The sequence below is a fragment of the Chenopodium quinoa genome, unplaced genomic scaffold, assembly GCF_001683475.1.
Source record: "Chenopodium quinoa cultivar QQ74 unplaced genomic scaffold, ASM168347v1, whole genome shotgun sequence".
NCBI classification, from domain to species: domain Eukaryota; kingdom Viridiplantae; phylum Streptophyta; class Magnoliopsida; order Caryophyllales; family Amaranthaceae; genus Chenopodium; species Chenopodium quinoa.
In genome coordinates, this window is record NW_018743943.1 from 488,071 (window position 1) to 506,781 (window position 18,711).

The 18,711-nt window shown below is 34.4% G+C and overlaps 1 protein-coding gene across 1 annotated transcript; it reads left to right on the forward strand.

Annotated features, from left to right (window-relative positions):
- Window positions 1-9,879: 9,879 nt before the first annotated feature.
- LOC110688916 (hsp70-binding protein 1-like) lies at window positions 9,880-16,800 on the forward strand. The gene is made up of 6 exons (XM_021865666.1): window positions 9,880-10,137; window positions 11,930-12,072; window positions 12,181-12,231; window positions 15,467-15,688; window positions 15,812-15,914; window positions 16,023-16,800. Exons 1-6 carry the CDS (start codon window positions 10,052-10,054, stop codon window positions 16,609-16,611), a joined length of 1,194 nt encoding a protein of 397 aa, XP_021721358.1. The 5' UTR covers window positions 9,880-10,051; the 3' UTR covers window positions 16,612-16,800.
- Window positions 16,801-18,711: the final 1,911 nt, after the last annotated feature.

Genomic DNA, 18,711 nt, shown 5'->3' on the forward strand with positions numbered 1-18,711 from the left:
TGCAAATAAATACAACAATATATAGAATTCTTGGATCATCATATGCCTAGATGCCCATTCAAGGCTTTCTCATTAGGAGAAAGTCTTGAATAATCCCTGGTTGGGACTGCTCTTGAATGTGTACTCTGACTTAGGTGGTGAATGTATGTCTTCTTTTCTATTTTAAGGAACATCTTGGCTTACCATTTCCTCACTATGTTCTCTATGTACATATGTGGGTAATTAATTATCTACATCGTGTACTTGGAGAACTAGGGGGAAATGCTGCCGGATTTTCCTTAAAATTGGAAAGTTGACATACATTCACTATGCGAGTAGACATTCAAGGATGGGTTAGGTTGGAGTGATAAGGACCCTTTGGAAACATGCATTTTTTTCACTATATAAATGGTATATTCACGATGTGTACTTGAATTTGATTTACATAAAATATGTAGCAATTACACATTATTCATTATATGTTGCTATATATGTTTAGAGACAATTTACTAAATGGAGAAGGATAGTGGTTTGGATGTATGGTAGACGTGATACATTGGAATTTTGGAATAGGGTTCAAGAATTTTGTGAGAGGACTTTATCTGATCAACACAAACTGGGTGACAAAGGCCTTTATTGTCCTTGTGTTGATTGTAATAATGTGAATGTGGCTAACAGTGTTGAAATCATTAGAGATCATGTATTATGTCGTGGGTTTATGCTTAAATACCATGTGTAGATTTGGCACGGTGAAGATGGAGAGTACAGTGGGGATCTTGATCGAAATGATGTGCGTGATAGAAGAAATGAGATTACATGGTGAAGATGGAGAGTACACAGTGAAGCAATGATAAAAATAAAACCGCCAAAATAGCACGACTCCCCGGCCCCCATCTTCGATGTCGAGGCTACGGCAGGCTCGGTAACAACTGCCTAGGCAACAGCTACGTCGACAGCAGCTGCCTGGGCAGAAACATCGTCGGCAGCAGCTGCCTGGGCAGTAACAGCGTCGGCAGCAGCTGCCTGGGCTGCTGCAGCATCGGCAGCAGCTTCTTGGGCTACTGTAGCCTCGGTAGCAAGCTGCCTGGGCTGTTGCAGCCTTAGCGACAGCTACTTGGGCTATTCCGGCCACGGCGGCAGCTGCACTTTGTTTTGGGATTATTTTGAACACTTTTTTTTTTTTTTAACTCACTCGGTCGTTGAAGTTTCAGATTTCGCATAGAAACCAAACTTCAAAGAGAAAGAGGGTGGAGAAGCCTAAAAGAATTGATCAACCTAACAAGAAGTTGAGTGAACAACAATCCAAGAGGAAACAAGCGTCGAAGTTGAACTCTTCGAGAGGTTCACCCATGCAACCTACTCCACTTGTTGAAGACATTGTTCTTCAATCGCTCAATGTTAATTTGACCTTTCTTCACAATCGTGCTTGTCATTTGGACGATCCCATTGAAGTTGCACTTCTTAAGGCAATGTTCCACTATGATGAGGATCCAGTTGCATGGATTAACAAAGAAGATGTGAAGGAATTTCTACGTGGTGCAAAGCTTAACATTTCCCTCATTCAAACATTCATGAGGTACTTCAATGCCACATAATCTACACTATTTTCATGTTATTCAAATTAGTGGTGATTATCCTTCATCTGATTAATTATTCAATGTTCATGCACGCAGAGCACTACAGGAGCACTTAACTGAAACTAATTCTCCTTGTAAAGTTGGGTGGTTATGCCCCGAGAAGATATCCACTCCTAGAATCTTAGGCAACTCCTGTGACGTATTGTATTATGTTGAACAGAGTATCAGGGAATCAGTGCGTGCGGGAGACAAGTTCATATTCGCCCCGTGTTATAAAGAGTATGTCTAACCATGTCAAATTCAATCGTTTAGCCTCATTTTATGTTGACTCCTAAATATTAATTTGTTTGTCTATTGTGAACTTATGTAGGGAGAATTGGAGCCTCATGGTGATTTGTAATTCCAATAACACAATCTATTACCTTGATTCAGCTCGTTCATCGGAAAAGTGGCTTGTGAAGGCTATATTACAAAAGTAAATATATGTAGCTACCTAGTGATGATTATTGCTAACAAATTTAGAAGTCGGACGACTAATCAAATTTGAATGTACTTTACTACAGTGTTATGAAGAAGCTACATTGTCGTGCTTCTTAGGGTCCAATATGGAAGTCACCGATGGTAATTTACACGATATTGTGATTATTAAAAATCTATGTTAGTAAATATTTGCTAATTTGCTATGCATGTTTCACTCATGAGATTTGTTCGTCATATGCTGGTGCGCACAACAAGAAAATGGACTTGATTGTGCTTTGTATGTGATGAGATTCATGCTTGACATAGTGACTCATTGTACGGATAGTCAACAGCTTAATGAGTTAAGTCCTAAAACTTAATGAAATGCTCTTTTGATATGATTTCAAGCCTTAGACATCTAAAAGTAGATAATATTGACATGTTATGAGAAATAAGTAGTTCATTTGATAAGAAATGTAGAAAATGGGCTAAATAAAAGTCATATAGGCCATATTTGGGCCATTTTTGGTAAAATGCTCTTTTAATTCAATTTTAAGCCTTAGACACATAAAACTAGGTAACATTGACATGTTATGAGAAAGAAATAGTTCATTTGATAGGAAAGGTAGAAAATGGGCTAAATACAAGTCATATAGGTCATATTTGAGCCATTTTTTTTGTTAATATGTTGTTTTGATGTGATTTCAAATCTTATACACTTAAAACTAGATAATATTGACATGTTGTGAGAAAGAAATAGATCATTTGATAAGAAGTGTAGAAAATGGGCTAAATAGAAGTCATGCATGTAGGTCATATTGGAGCCATTTTTGGTATAAATGCCCTTTTGATTCAATTTTAAGCCTTAGACACCTAAAACTAGGTTACATTGACATGCTATGAGAAAGAAATAGTTCATTTGATAATAAATGTAGGAAATGGGCAAAGTATAAGTCATATAGGCCATATTTAGGCCATTTTGAGTAAAATGCATCTTAAAACTTAATAAAATGCTCTATTGATGTGATTTCAAGCCTTAGACACCTAATAATAGGCAACATTGACATGTTATAAGAAAGAAATAGTTCATTTGATAGGAAAGGTAGAAAATGGGCTAAATACAAGTCATATAGGCTATATTTAGGCCATTTTTTGTTAATATGTTGTTTTGATGTGATTTCAAACCTTATACACCTAAAACTAGATAATATTAACATGTTATGAGAAATAAATAGATCATTTGATAAGAAATGTAGAAAATGGGCTAAATAGAAGTCATGCATGTAGGCCATATTGGAGCCATTTTTGGTAAAAATGCATGCCCTTTTGATTCAACTTTAAGCCTTAGACACCTAAAACTAGGTTACATTGACATGTTATAAGAAGGAAATAGTTCATTTGATAATAAATGTAGGAAATGGGCAGAATAAAAGTCATATAGGCCATATTTAGGCCATTTTGAGTAAAATGCATCTTAAAACTTAATAAAATGCTCTATTGATGTGATTTCAAGCTTTAGACACCTAATAATAGGCAACATTGACATGTTATAAGAAAGAAATAGTTTATTTGATAAGAAAGGTAGAAAATGGGCTAAATACAAGTCATATAGGCCATATTTGGGCCCTTTTTTGTTAATATGCTCTTTTAATGTGATTTCAAACCTTATATACCTAAAACTAGATAATATTGACATGTTATGAGAAAGAAATAGATCATTTGATAAGAAATGTAGAAAATGGGCTAAATAGAAGTCATGCATGTAGGCCATATTGGGGCCATTTTTGGTAAAATGCCCTTTTAATTCAATTTTAAGGCTTAAACACCTATTAATAGGTTACATTGACATGTTATGAGAAAGAAATAGTTCATTTGATAAGAAATGTAGAAAATGGGCAAAGTAGAAGTTATATAGGCCATATTTGGGCCATTTTGAGTATAATGCGTCTTAAAACTTAATAAAATGCTCTATTGATATGATTTCAAGCCATAGAAACATAAAACTAGGTAACATTGACATGTTATGAGAAAGAAATAGTTCATTTGATAAGAAAGGTAGAAATGGGCTAATTACAAGTCATATAAACCATATTTGGGCCATTTTTTTGTTAATATGTTCTTTTAATGAGATTTCAAACCTCATATACCTAAAACTAGATAATATTGACATGTTATGAGAAATAAATAGATCATTTGATAAGAGATGTAGAAAATGGGTGAAATAGAAGTCATGCATGTAGGCCATATTGGAGCCATTTTTGGTAAAATGCTCTTTTGATTCAATTTTAAGCCTTAGACACCTAATACTAGGTAACATTGACATGTTATGAGAAAGAAATAGTCCATTTGATAAGAAATGTAGGAAATGGGCAAAGTAGAAGTCATATAGGCCATATTTGGGCCATTTTGAGTAAAATGCGTCTTAAAACTTAATAAAATGCTCTATTGATGTGATTTCAAGCCTTAGACACTTAATAATAGACAACATTGACATGTTATAAAAAAAAAATAGTTCATTTGATAAGAAATGTAGAAAATGGGTAAAGTAGAAGTCATATAGGCCATTTTTGATAAAAATGCGTCTTAAAAATTAGTAAAATGCTAATTTGATGCAATTTCAAGCCTTAGACACCTAAGACTAGGTAATATAGACATGTTATGAGAAACAAATAGAAAATATATATTTTTTAGCCTATTTAATTAATTCGAACATAATTTTTCTGTATTTTAAGTTTTGCAAGGTACAAAAGGATGGTCTGTTGACAATCAAGGAACTTAATGAAGTTCGAGACATGTTGGCGTCTTTTATCACCTTCAACATGTAAATGTCACTTTTATTGTGAATTAATGTTTTGTTAACTTTTTAACTATATATATGTAACACTTTTTATTTATTGTATTGCATTTGGGAATATTTATATCTATATATGTATTGTTCTTTTTATTACAATTTTGAAATTATTCTTATTATAATTATTAATAATATTATTATTATTGGTAATAATAATAATAATAATGATAATAATAATAATAATAATAAATATTTTTGTTAATATTATTGCTGGAATCACAGGGTTTTATTTATATTATTGCAAGAAAACAGGAAAAAAATTAATTACATAAAATGGCACCGATTAACCGGTGCCAATAAGTGCCTACACCAAAAAAAAGTCGCGAGAATATTTATTGGCACCAGTTAACCGATGGCTAAACTAGTTAATGGCACCAGTAAAACTCATTTATCCCACCAGTTTTGAACCGGTGGCATATGTGGGAGGAATTGGCACCCCCCCTCCACATATTCAGCGGTTCAAACCGATGGGTAATATGGGGTATGAACCGATGTCTTTTTTGTTTTTTCTACTAGTGATTTTTGCTTTTATTGCAATTTTTGAGTCGCACAATCACATTATAATGTACACACGAGTCATGTACGTTGAGTCATGTCACCTCGAATTGAGTCTAACACATGTGTCAAAACATATTAAGTCATGTCATGTCACATCACATCGAGTTGAGTCAACCTCAAGTCAAAGAAGTCAGTCAATCACCTTAGGTCAACCCTAAGAAAAGCACCAGCAAAGGCTTTTGGCAATCTTTTGATTTTTATAGGATACAATCAGCAAAGCTCCTGTTCGTAGCCAATCGAACGATCTCAATAAACATTCAAATATCAATGCTCTTTTGTTCAGAGACGCGTGGGCATCCTATAAAGCTCTTTTATTCAGAGATGCGTGGACTTATCATAAAGCTCTTTTGCTCAGAGACGCGTGGCCATCCTATAAAGCTCTTTTGTTCAGAGACGTGTGGACATATCATAAAGCTCTTTTACTTAGAGACGCGTGGACATTCCTTTCAAGCTCTTTTGCTTAGAGACGCGTGGGCATCCTATTGAAGCTCCATTGTTCAGTGACGAGTGAACATTAATAAACAAAAAGCTCTTTGTTCAGAGACGCGTGGACATTTATCTCAAAGCTCTTTTGTTCAGAGACGCGTGGACATTTCTTTCAAAGCTCTCTTTTTTAGAGACGAGTGAACCTTCCTAAAAAAAGGAAGAATCTCTTTTGTTCAGAGATGAGTGAACATCAACAGCAGCGAAGCGTGACCACAACATCAACAACAGTGAAGCTGAAGATGGCTACAAGCAGTCACCTTCAACGACGCACCCTAGGATGTGGAGAGTTGTCAAAAACAATAGAAGATGGAAACAAGCGGAGTTATATTCGATGGTGTTCCCTAAGATGTGGAAGACTATCACAGCAGAAATTGAAGGCATCTACAAGCGGAGCAGTCTTCAAGCGATATCCCCTAGCTTGAGGAAGATCGTCAAACAAAAATCGGTTTCCCTAGAGACGTGTGCTCGACGGTGCAAGATACCGTTTTTTAACTCTTTTATTTGTTTAACTAACGCTAGTTTGCAGGTATCGACATTATAAGAATGATTTAAGATCGCAGAACGTTCTGAATCATTCTCCGTCCCTATCGCTACTTTGACTTTTGTTTTCGAAACTTGCATTTCTCTAAAATCAGTCAAAGTGGGGGCTTCTGTAGACACCCAAATGTGTCTCCCCAAAACCAAACCCAGTGATGAATACCTTCACGTCATTTGATTATCGAACAAAATGAAAGTGTGAAAAGTCTATGATGTGGTTGTTTTTATTCAAATATCTCTCTTTATGTTTTTGAAAATATTTCTTTCTTCACTCTATTTATGAAAATAGCCAGTCCAATTTAGTTTAGTCCATGATAAGGGTCCAATAATAATGTAGTTGGATTGGGCTCGAAAAGAGTTTTCCAACGATGTATTATAAGTCCAATTCCGATAAATAATGAGGACGTTATGGATTAAATTAAATTTATCCCAAAATGAATTTTATATGTGGCTCAATGATCTAGAGAAGGGCCTATTAATTATTATTCCTAAAGTTATTAGGATATTTTAATCTTCTGGAATAATATAGAAGGTTATTTTTTATTCTAAATGAAATAAGGATTAATAATTATATTTTAAAGAGTTTTAATTGTCAAACAACGCATTCGAAAACTTGACAACGTTGTGATCCTGAAAAAATCTTTACCAAGGAACTGACAATAGGGCAAAAGATGATTACTTTTTTGATAAACCCTAACACACAAACAAACCCTAAACGCAATCAAATAGCTAAACTAACAAAAACTAACGACTCTACCATATGGAGACGGGCAAATATTTACACTAGTGTAGATTTATTGAAACCTATTAGAGCCTAAACGACCAAGATTTTGGATAAACTATAGAAAAGAGGAGGAGAGAAGAACTTGATGACTTCTTTATACGCAATCCTTTTTAATTGTCTTTCAAATGGAGTATTATTAAATTTTGCAAAAAACTAATAATAAATTGATTCATATAAGATGTTTAAGAAATTACTTTTTTTAAAAAAAAAAAAAAAAACTTAATTTTTTTCCAATTCCCTTAGCTAATATTTTTTTTTCAATTTCAATATGACTATAAATTCAAATTAATTATAATTTTGTTTCTGAGATTTTACTACTACGTATATATTATTACAAATTAAGGACTTATAGAGTATTGTATAACTATAAAATAATGTTGTGTGACAATTATATCATGTCTAATTATAAGAAAAGGTAAAATATCAATTAATTTTAGCCTAATATTAGGAAAAGGTAAATATCATATGTTGTTTGATTAATTTTTGATGTTTATTAATTAAAAGTTTATTTATAAATAAGTATTTACTAATTTGGCCACTAGCTAGACTAGATCAAAACAAGCCCCGCCTGAAAAAATTCTCAGATTTAGGCAGCCCAAAAAATCCATTTTGGTTTGATTTTTTTGCTTGCCTATTAATTTAAATTATGACATTATAGTTTCTATATTTAATGTGTTTACTTATCAAATTTTATTTGTTGGATATTCTTATAAAAATTAGACTTATCGTGCATGACACGGACCTTAAGCTACTTTTATTTGTTAATACTTTGTAAACCGTGCATGACACTAGTGTTCTCCATATCATACTTCCTCCGTTTTGATTTAGTTGCAACACAACCTTTTGGCACGTATGTTAAGAAAGATATTATACTGGGTAAACGGATGAATTAATTTACAAAATTTTAACACCTATAAGAAGCAAGGGATATGTTGCTACGATTTACATTTCATAGCTTAATTCATTCGTTTACCTATTTTAATCACCTCATCGATAAGCGTGATAAATGATGTGTTGCTAGTATAAAAAAACGGAGGAAGTTTTTTTTTTTAAAATTTCATATTCTATCCTCCCCACTTTATACTGAGTGCTTTCCCATAATAATGTTCCAACTATTAGCAATTCCATAAATACAGCTACAATTTTACTATTTCCCAATCTACTGTCCCCGTCACTATTTAGTATAATTTTATTATTTTTTAAAAAAAAGTTTAACCCAAAACCACCAACTCAAGTGGCGGTTTTCAATGTATATGAAAAAAAATTAATTACAAAGTAGTTTTTAGAAAATGAGTACAGAAGAATAATATTGTAATCCATCTTCAATGATTCATTCCCTTTATAAAAATTCTAAGGTAACGAACAACATGAAGAAAATGAAATTGAGGCAAAATTACTTAAACTCCTCCAAATCAAACACAAAAAATGAAAAACAAAATCAAATCTTAATTTAATTAGTGAAAAAAAACAAAGTAATCTGATTTTAGAGAGAGAAGGGGAAGAACAAGAGAGAGAAGGGGATGAACATGAGAGAGAGCAGAGAAGTTGTTCGACCAATTGGTGTTAGATCTAAGCTTCTCAGTGCTAAAACCCGATAACCTCGCCGCACCAAGGTGTTAGACCACCTCCATCTGCCGCCTAACTCGCTGAAACTTCGTCCCACCACCAATTCAGTGTTTCGTACCTCCACATTGTCAATAAGATGTTTTTACCCTAGGAAGCTTTTAATTATCCATGCCCAAAAATTCCACCCACAAACTTGATTTAATTTTAGATGATGTGAAATTGAAAATAAAATTTGAAGATTGAATGAGAGTAGTGGCGGATCCAGGATTTTCGAACTTATGAGTCACCATCAATAATTGATCACTTGTTTCAATCCAAAAATTATATAAAAAAAAAATTATATTTCACCAAAATGATTTCAATCCAAAAATAGGATATAAAAATACATACTATAAAACTATTACATTAAACTAACTTTATGATTTTTTACTTAAAAACAAGAATTATTAAAAAAAAGTTAGATAACTTAAGAGATCGGTTATTAAATATAACAGGTCTCTTTAATGAAATATGAAAGCGGCAAAAAAATTATTCTAATTCAATGGCTGACAAAAAAAAACCATAACAGGTCTCTAATGATGTGGAGGCAATAGCAGCAACAAAGAGACCACCTATCTGATAGTTTAATAGGCGGTCTCTTTGATATTTAAAAAACTAACAGTGGGCTAATCTCAAACAGAAGCAACAAAGAGACCGCCTATCTGTAATAGGCGGTCTCTTAGATATTTTTGTGTGTGTGTGTGTGTGCTGGTGAGTCACGTGACTCACTGTGCACCTTAATAGATCCGCCACTGTTTGAGAGGGGATAATGGCAATGGTTCTCCTTGGTTATAACGACATAATTAGAGAAAGAAAAAGAAGTCAGAATGAAAAGCTTTAATTTTTTTTTAAAAAAAATTATGGGTGGAAAACCGCTACTTAATAGGTGGCGGTTTTTTCCCATAAAAACCGCGACTTGAGATAGCGGTTTCATACAAAAAATTAAAAAAAAAATAATTTGATTAAGTTGCTGATGTGGACAATACATTGGGAATATTATAAAAAGTAGCTGTATTTGTGGAATTGTAAATTTTACCAACAATATTGAAAAAAATATTGGGAAAGCACTCCTTTATACTCAACTTTATTGAAAAAAATAAATTAATAAGAAATTCAGTCTTCTACAATTGGCTCGAACATTCTTATTTCTCACTCTTCTCAGGGTTTCTGGAATCCCCATCTCTGCAAAACCTCACAAAGTTCTCTTCTGAAATCATGAGTAAAGACAACCCCAATTGGGAAGGACTCCTAAAATGGAGTCTATCTCATTCCGACGGTACTCAACCTCCACGCCAATTAAGGTATCTCATTTTTCCTCTTTGTTTTCTTCAATTTATTTTCACCAGTCTTTGAATTTGATATTAATGTATTCAATCGTTGTTCCGAATGGGAATTCGGGTGTCCTATATTTATGTATTGATTGCTAGTTTTGCAAGCGTTTTCGTGTTTATTGAGTTCCGGGTTTTGAATTGAAATCGGTTGTTTTTGTTATAGAGTGTTTTTACGATTTTCTGTATTAAATGATGATAAAGAATTTGTTTAGCTATTTTGAAAATGAAAGATTACAACTAATTAGAACTATCAACTTACGTATACTTAATTTAATATTATGCGGTTACTATGCGGCAGATGATAAAGTGATTGCAGGTTTGCTTTATACGAAAGTAATCTGATTATCTGATAGACTATTTATACAACATTACTTCGTACTCAGTACTCATAAATGATAAGTGTTAATAAAGGATGGTTTTTTAAAGTTGCAGGATTTCAAGGATTTGACATTTTGACCCATCATCCAAAAAGAGAGGAAAAAAAAAAAAAAAAAAAAGCTGAAAGTAAAATTAAAATTAAGCATAAACTATGTGGCCGATGAAGAATCGGTTGCAAGATTTTCCTTTTTTAAACTATTGATGAGGAAATCTTTGTATTCGAAAGGTTATCAGTTTAGATGTGCTCTTTTTGTAACTGTTCGAGAATTGAAAAACAGATGTGCTGAGTATCCTTGTACACATTTTAAGTATGATACGGAGTAGGACAATAGTACTTCCTCCATTACAAAATATTTGCACAATTTCCAAATATCACATTATTTAAGAAAAAGGAAAGCAGATGTCGAAATGTATACTCTACCGTTCTTCACTCCTTTGCAACCCAACCACCGCTACGACCACCGCCACTGACCTTTGCTATTCCACCAACCCACCACACTCATAGTTGCAACTTGCAAATCACTGCCGCCATCATACCACTGCCAAAAAAAAGATAAAAGATGTGTGGTCGGATTGACAAGACAACGAGTGTACCACCAAAAGCTCAGGTCTAAATTGATTTTTGCTCAAGGTACTCCATGGTTGCTTCATAATTTTTTCTTGGAATTTTTGGGTCGGTAATTAAGGCTGTGGGGCACTGGTTTTAAAGATATTGGTGGTGAAGGTCGATTATCAGAGGATGGTGGTTTTGGTGGTGTTGGAAGTCTTAATGAAGGACGGTGGTGGTTGGGAGTGGTTAAGGTATTTCCGTATTTGTCAGGCTGAGGCTGGTTCCTGGTGGTGGTGTTGATGGAGTCTGGTTGTGAGGTTAAAGGAGTAGGAGAAAATGTTGATCACGAATTTTGGCAGCCATGGCAATTGCAAAATTGCAAGGTTTATGATGGTTGAAGAGGGAAAGAAGAGGGTGGAAGTAAAAATTTTAGAGGGCAACTGTAGTTAAATCCATACCATTAGAGGAAATGGTGCAATTATTATAAATTTTCCAAAATTGAAACATGGTGCAATTAAGTATTTTAATCAAGCCCATCACAAAGAGATGCTGAAACAGTAGGAAAAGCGATTATTGAATTGCATTCTGATGACGGGTGATTCATAGTTTATTCCATCATTTGCCACGTTTTTTTTTTATCTTGAATTGATTGTGATCATTTTTTTTTGTTAGGGGGGTGGGGGTCAAAGACTGTTTGTGGAGTTTTACTTCTATATTTATTTAGCCAATCTGGCATGTGTTGAATCAATGGGTAAACCAAACCCTCGCAGTATTTGCCAGCACAAATGTTCATGCTTTATTCTGGCCTCATGTATTTGATTCTGGGATGACCAGCGAGGAAGACCGAAAATGGTTTATGGAAGCCATGCAGTCACAAACCATTGATGTAGTCAAGCGAATGAAAGAGATAACTCAAGTTATGCAAACTCCAGAGGAAGTTTTAGATTCTCAAGGAGTAAGTCCTGGTGATATTGAAGGTAATGGCGAATGTTTTCCCTGCCTTAGCAATATGATATGCGATAATATACATATCTTCTTTTCATAGCCTGCAAACTTTAATAATTTTTGGTTCTGTTAATCTACAGATATGTTGGATGAGCTGCAAGAGCATGTAGAGTCAATTGATATGGCAAATGGTGAGTTTAAAGATTTGTTTTCTTTTCTGTTTATTTGTTTGTCAATGTCATGCTTATAACAATCTTATATTGCTTGGAATGAGTTCCAAAATGGGCAGTGTTGAAATGACCCCTATGGCATTGGTGTATTTTTCTTGTGACAAATTGATATGATTTTCTTGTAACCAGTATTAAATTAGATAAAAACTTGTTGTATTGTGGTTTTGCTGACACGAGTTTAGTAAATGCAATCATTATTGTTTAGTTATATTCTGTTATTTCCTTTTGATAATGTTTATAGTTTTGAACCATTCAGATAGTGAGAGAGATGAAAGGAATGGACAGATACCTATAGTGATTTGTTGAACCAGAAAATTATTTCCTTAAAAAAGGGATGCATCACAAATCCTATGAATTTCACTTAAATTATAAGTTTTGGTTTTTCCATCATTTATTTAGTTTTTAGCTTAGGGTGTTGCATTCCTTCAGTTGCTTGAGTTGCTATGTTGTTGTACTTGACTGAAGTTGGATTGCTTCTAGTTTTTTGTTTGAATTGTTTTGGAGAGTTTTTATCCTGTATTTAAGCCTATGTTTGGCAAGTCTTCTGTTGGTTTGCTGAGCTGAACAAATCTTGTTAGATGTATGATGGTGGTGGTTTTGTATGTCATTGATGCTGAGAAAAGATGAGCTTAGCTCCCTATTTTCCTATAATAATGATGAAAATTGTCCCATAAAGAGAGATGTTCACCAAATTAGTTAATTGTGCTCCTAACTATGTAAAGAGCATCAATGTACGGATGTTAATGATAAAATTCTTTCCTTAAGCAATGGATGGTACTCTTTATGGTAAAAATATAGATGTGATGTTGTTACTAAGGCAAGTAGTACTTGGAAATCTTGTCTTTGGAGTGAAACATTGGAACGGATATTAACGAATTGGTCTGTTAATTTGGGATCAAAAGTATCCTTCTTTACATGTGATATGTATAGGATTCTATTAAAAATTATATATAAAAAAATATATAGCTGGACTATGGATCCGCACTAACATTTAACACCCTTTTTGGTCTTTTGTGCCTTCTGCATCAGTGTAGACAATTTTGTTAATGACTCCATATCAAGGCATATTTGATGCTGGTTAGGTAGAAATGGACTAGTCAAACCTTCTGTTTACTTCAGTTACTGAGCTTGGATGTAATTGCTGTATAGCTGCGTGCAAAGTTTTGATGCCTTATTTGGCAAATGTTGGTCTGGTAAAATTGCTCCTTTATTAGCATGCTATGTTTATCATTTCTGCATTGAAAGCTGGATAATGAGCAAGGTTAGAGTTAGATTCTATTGTTTGATTTGAGACCTCTTGTCATAGCCTCTAGCAACTGGTGTTAATAAAAAAGATGAGGTTTTGGGTTTGCCTGCTGGTGGACATGAGGAGGGAGCAGGGTAAGCGTTTCATTTGTAATGGACAAAGAACAAAACTTTGTTAGTTTAATTTAGGACAAGGAAAGACGACTAAAAGGGGCTTAGCGCACGTGAAGCGTTTCTTTCGTAATGGAAAGTCAAAGAACTCAACTTTGTCTGTTTGATTAAGGACAAGGAAAAAATGTATAAGGGGCTCAGGGCTCTTTATCTAAGAATGAGCCAGATCAGCTTCCAAACTCCCTGCCAGCATGGGGGATGCCCATTAAGTCCTTATTGAAAACAAAAGTGCATACAAGAAAGTACTTTTAATTTAACACAGCTCCCTTTAAGTGGAGAAAAAGCAAGTAGATTAATATAAGCCTAGGATTTAACAATAGGATTAGAGTCAAAGCTTCAGAATTCTTCTGTGATATTTGCTTGCTTTGGCTTAGAAAGTCAATCTGCAGTCCCTCTTGGGATCCAAAATCTACATCTTATGAAATTCTGTCTTGTTCTCAAATTAACAGTTTTTGGGCTTTTGGCAGTCCTAAAAAGAAATAGTGATGATTGCTGTAAATGCTGCCCTTGCCAAAAGGCCTCATTTCTGTAATAAGCCAGGTTTGTGAGGGAACCCTCTCAAGTAGGTGCTTCTTGCTTGCCTCAAGCCAGGCAATACTTTTGGCATAGCTAGTGAGACTATATACTTTTAAGATTGCCTCATCAATTGCTGGTATGGAGTGGAGTTTGCCGACAAGCAAGGGGACAAAACACCGGTACTGATTTTGATAGGGGCCAGGATCTTGTGCTAATGTGCAGCTCCCGTTCCGCTTAAAAAACAAACTCTAAGAGACGACCATTCTACTAGTCCTTGCTGGCACTTAAGCCAAGGGAAAGCCCACAACAAAATCCAATAATATGATTTCTCTGTTCCGAGTTGTGTATTTTAAACACATAAGCCAGGTTTAAATCTCAATCACAAATAGAACATGAGTTAAGAACCTAGGTGACTCAAGGTTATCGGCTCTATGACCCCACGAGGCATTACTAGTGTAGTGCACAGTACATTAGGCCTGACTATTCTATCATTTTGACAGAATCCGTCTTTGATTTTTGACCTGCCTGTCAAGTGTCAAGACTTGGACACATTGCTAATTAAGTAGAGTTGAAAATATTGTAGCTATACACTTAGATCATTAAAGGAGCTAGGTCACTGTCTAAGAAATTTGGGAAAGACCCATACCCTGTATCTTAAGATTCTTAACTATTATATAGAGAAAAGAATCCATAGAAGCCATTCCATGATAAAAAGCTCGATATTAAGATGAGATTCGCTGCTCAACTGCGTGTAGTTCATTGTGTTCTACTCCTAATTAAAATGGATGAAGTTTTTATTTTAATTTATTTTTTAATGTTTTATATTTTTAATGAATGATGTTCAGCATCCTTAAGTTTCTCCTCAACATGCATGGTGACTTTGTGCTAGAATCCTTATTTGTAGCAGCAAAATTAGTCTATGTTTTTACTATGACTTGTCTTGTGGTATCTTGTTAGATTCAGCTCAGTGTGAAGTTTCTTATTTTCAACCTTTTATAATTTTGTATGATGCGTAGTTGAAGATGATATTATAAAAGTTCCTAAACTGAAAACTTGAAATTGATGGATCTGCAAATCATGGTTAGAATGAGCAATGATAATTTTTAAGGAATTACATCTAATCTGTGTGCAACATTACAAAAAGGTGAAAATAAAGAAATCATATGATTTCCACACTGCCTTTAAACCCAATGTGTAATATCTTCTTGACATTCCCATTATCGAGGTGGCTTATTTATTTTTCTTGCTTGATTACTTCTGACAGATCTTCATTCGATTGGGGGGTTGTCTCCTCTGCTTGGTTATCTTAAAAATCGGCATGCGAATATACGTGCAAAGGCTGCGGATGTTGTGACAACTGTTGTTCAGAATAATCCTAAGAGTCAACAACTAGTAATGGAAGCAAATGGCTTTGAACCACTTCTTACAAACTTCACTTCAGATCCTGATATGAAAGTGCGTACACAGGCACTGGGTGCTTTATCATGTGAGTCTCCAGCCCCTCTTTTTTTTTTTTAACCCTATTTACCTTTCATCCACGAGAGTGATTGTTCTTTCCCTTGTCGTGCTGCCTTGAAATATTGATGTGTATTCCTGGTGTTGGTTGCAGCTTTAATCCGTCACAACAAGCCTGGAGTTGCAGCATTTCGCCTTGCAAATGGTTATGCGGCATTGAAAGATGCTTTAAGCTCTGAGAACGTTAGATTTCAAAGGTTTTCATGTTATTATGATGATTTAGGAAGGGAATATCTGAGTATATTTTGCTCTTTGCTAGCTTTTCTGCTATCTGCCGATCCCTTATGGAAGTATGTTTTTTGCAGGAAAGCATTGCATTTGCTTCATTATCTGCTACGGGAAAACCGATCTGATGGCTGTGTAGTAACTGAACTAGGGTTCCCCCGTATCATGATTCACCTTGCTTCTAGTGAGGATACATCTGTTAGAGAAGCTGCCCTACAGGGTTTGCTGGAGCTTGCACGTGGAAAACTTAATGAGACCACTGGTCAATCAATTGAAGATGATAAATTGAAGCAGCTGCTTGAAGAACGAATTCAAAGCATCAGCACTATGTCACAGGAAGAGCTTGGGGCTGTGAAGGAAGAGAGGCAGCTGATTGACTCACTGTGGAATGCTTTCTACAATGAGCCATCTGCCCTTCGGGAGAAGGGTCTTCTTGTTCTTCCTGGTGAAGACCAAGATTCACCTCCACCAGATGTTGCCAGCAAACACTTTGAACCTCCTCTTCGGGCTTGGGCACCAAAACAGAAACCTGAGAAGCCTTCTGAGCCTGCAAAGAAAGAGACTCCTTTGCTCTTAGGTCCTAGTTTTTTTTCGGATTCTGCTTGCATTCAAAGTAGCTCCAATGGAAGTGCTGACAATAGTGAGGGCCCTACAAATGCTTCTTCCTAGGCTGCGTTTCTTTGAAGCTTTTCTTGGTTCAAAATTATTACAAGGTCTTATTTTGGATTTCTTGTTGTAGTTCACTTAATGAAATATAGTTTGCAATGTTAATGGTGAAGCTAATGCAGTATAAATTTGGATTATGGTTTGATAATGCAACTTTGGTTTTCATTTGTGATAAGTGTTTTGTTGTTTCAAGTTTGTTTGAATGTAGATACAAAGGACCTAGCAAGAATTCTGTAAACACTGTTAAATTCAACCATTTAGGGGATAAGCTAATGCAGCATAAATTTGGATTATGGTCGGATTGCTTGAACATTACATTTAGGGGTGCTCATTATTACATGATACCTGAAGAGACATGTATCTGCATTTGCAGCTAGTCAGAAAGTTTGTCATGACTCGAAACCTGCTAAAAACGGTTAAGTTTTGGTGTATAGCGCCGTTTTAGAAACATATAGGATGGTAAAATGTACAACTAGGTGACTTAGGATGACAAAAAAGTAACACTTCATGCATAATAGTACACAAAAAGTATTATTAATACAACTTATGCTTTAATGATACATTAGACCATTTCCAATAGTGAGACTCAAATTTGAGGATTGAAATCTAAAATGAGTTGTTGTTTTATCTTCAATGCTGATACCATACTCACTTCTCAATTTAACTACTCATGTGAAGCTTAATTTTCCAATGGTGAGACTCTCTAAAATATATAAATGTCACTTTCAATTTATGACTCACCAAATCCATTTCTATTTTATTATCAAATATTGTAAGATTATAAAAAAAGTAAAACTTAAATAAATTACAAAATATATTAGAATTTTGATAAGGGGTCCACACTTTTTATCAAATGAGACTCAAAGTTGAGTATTAAACTTAGCAACTTTTTTTTGGAGCTGTTAAGTTTAGATACCAACTTATTGGTATACATTGAAAAAAAATACTCTCTCTCCCCTACAATTGCTCACTTAAGTCTTACCATTGTAGAGGGTCTTATAAAATGTACCACTGTAGAAAAACATCAAATAAAAAAAATTAAATAAAAACCCCATAATACCCTCCTATATTTATGTTTAATAAATAGGTATTATGCGTCTATATGCATACCTAAAAAACTACTGCCTATTTTTCATTTGACAAACAAAAATAATTACTTTTCAGCTCGGGACATGCGTTGAACTTGTTGTCATTGTAATACCTTTGTGCAGGTTTGAACACTTTTTTTATAAGCCCTACATATTTTGCAAGCAGTAAAAGTGTTTTGGCTTATACAAAAAAAAAACAATCTTATTTTCCCTTAACAACATATTTATGCATGAGACTACTAAATGCACGCCATAATTCAGAGTTTAACAAATTAAAACACAAATAGAGTATTTAAAACTAAGAAATTATTAAGGTGTCACATTCACGTTGTCACGACCTTTTTTTTTTTGACAAAGGAAACACACAACAAATAACCTAAAAAGGAAAACAAAGCAAATCCCTACGACGAGCAACTACATACCTTTCTCCTGTTGTCATGGCATGGTTATATTCATACCTTTTTCCTGTGTTGCATTATCGTTTGGATGGAAGATAATGACGATTGAAAACCCTAATTTGACTAACTCCTAACTTATTGAAAATTTTCCCCCAAATTAGACAGATTTTGAAAAAGGAATAAGAACAAAGAGTGAGAGTAGAGAGAGGAGGGAAATAGGAGGTAGTTAGTGAAACCCAATATGACGACACAAATCACAATTGAGGAGTTCGGTAAAGTGGTGGTAAAATTTAAGATTTTGGAAAAATGTTGGTGGTAAAATAAAAATGAAAAAATTGTCAGGAATATTATGACCTTTCAATGATTCGCTCAAAATATAGCGACCTTTGGATTATCCCGGAATATTACAACCATTGACCCTTATCTTCCAAAAATGGGGCGTAACTAGTTGGTGACCTTTTTTTTTTTTAAAAAAAAAAAAAAAAAAAAAAAAAAAAAAAAAAAAAAAAAAAAAAACAAATTTCTTACAAAAAACTAAACCCACAACCATCCCCTTTTGCCGGTGCCACCCTCCCTACCCCTACCCCCGTTAGCCCGACCACCCTAAAACCCCACGT

Excerpts from the sequence above, each read along its gene's own strand:
- LOC110688916 (XM_021865666.1), top strand. The coding sequence starts at position 10,052 with ATGAGTAAAGACAACCCCAATTGGGAAGGACTCCTAAAATGGAGTCTA. Across the intron at positions 10,138-11,929 it reads CAACCTCCACGCCAATTAAG|CGAGGAAGACCGAAAATGGT; the intron begins GTATCTCATTTT and ends TGGGATGACCAG. Across the intron at positions 12,073-12,180 it reads AAGTCCTGGTGATATTGAAG|ATATGTTGGATGAGCTGCAA; the intron begins GTAATGGCGAAT and ends GTTAATCTACAG.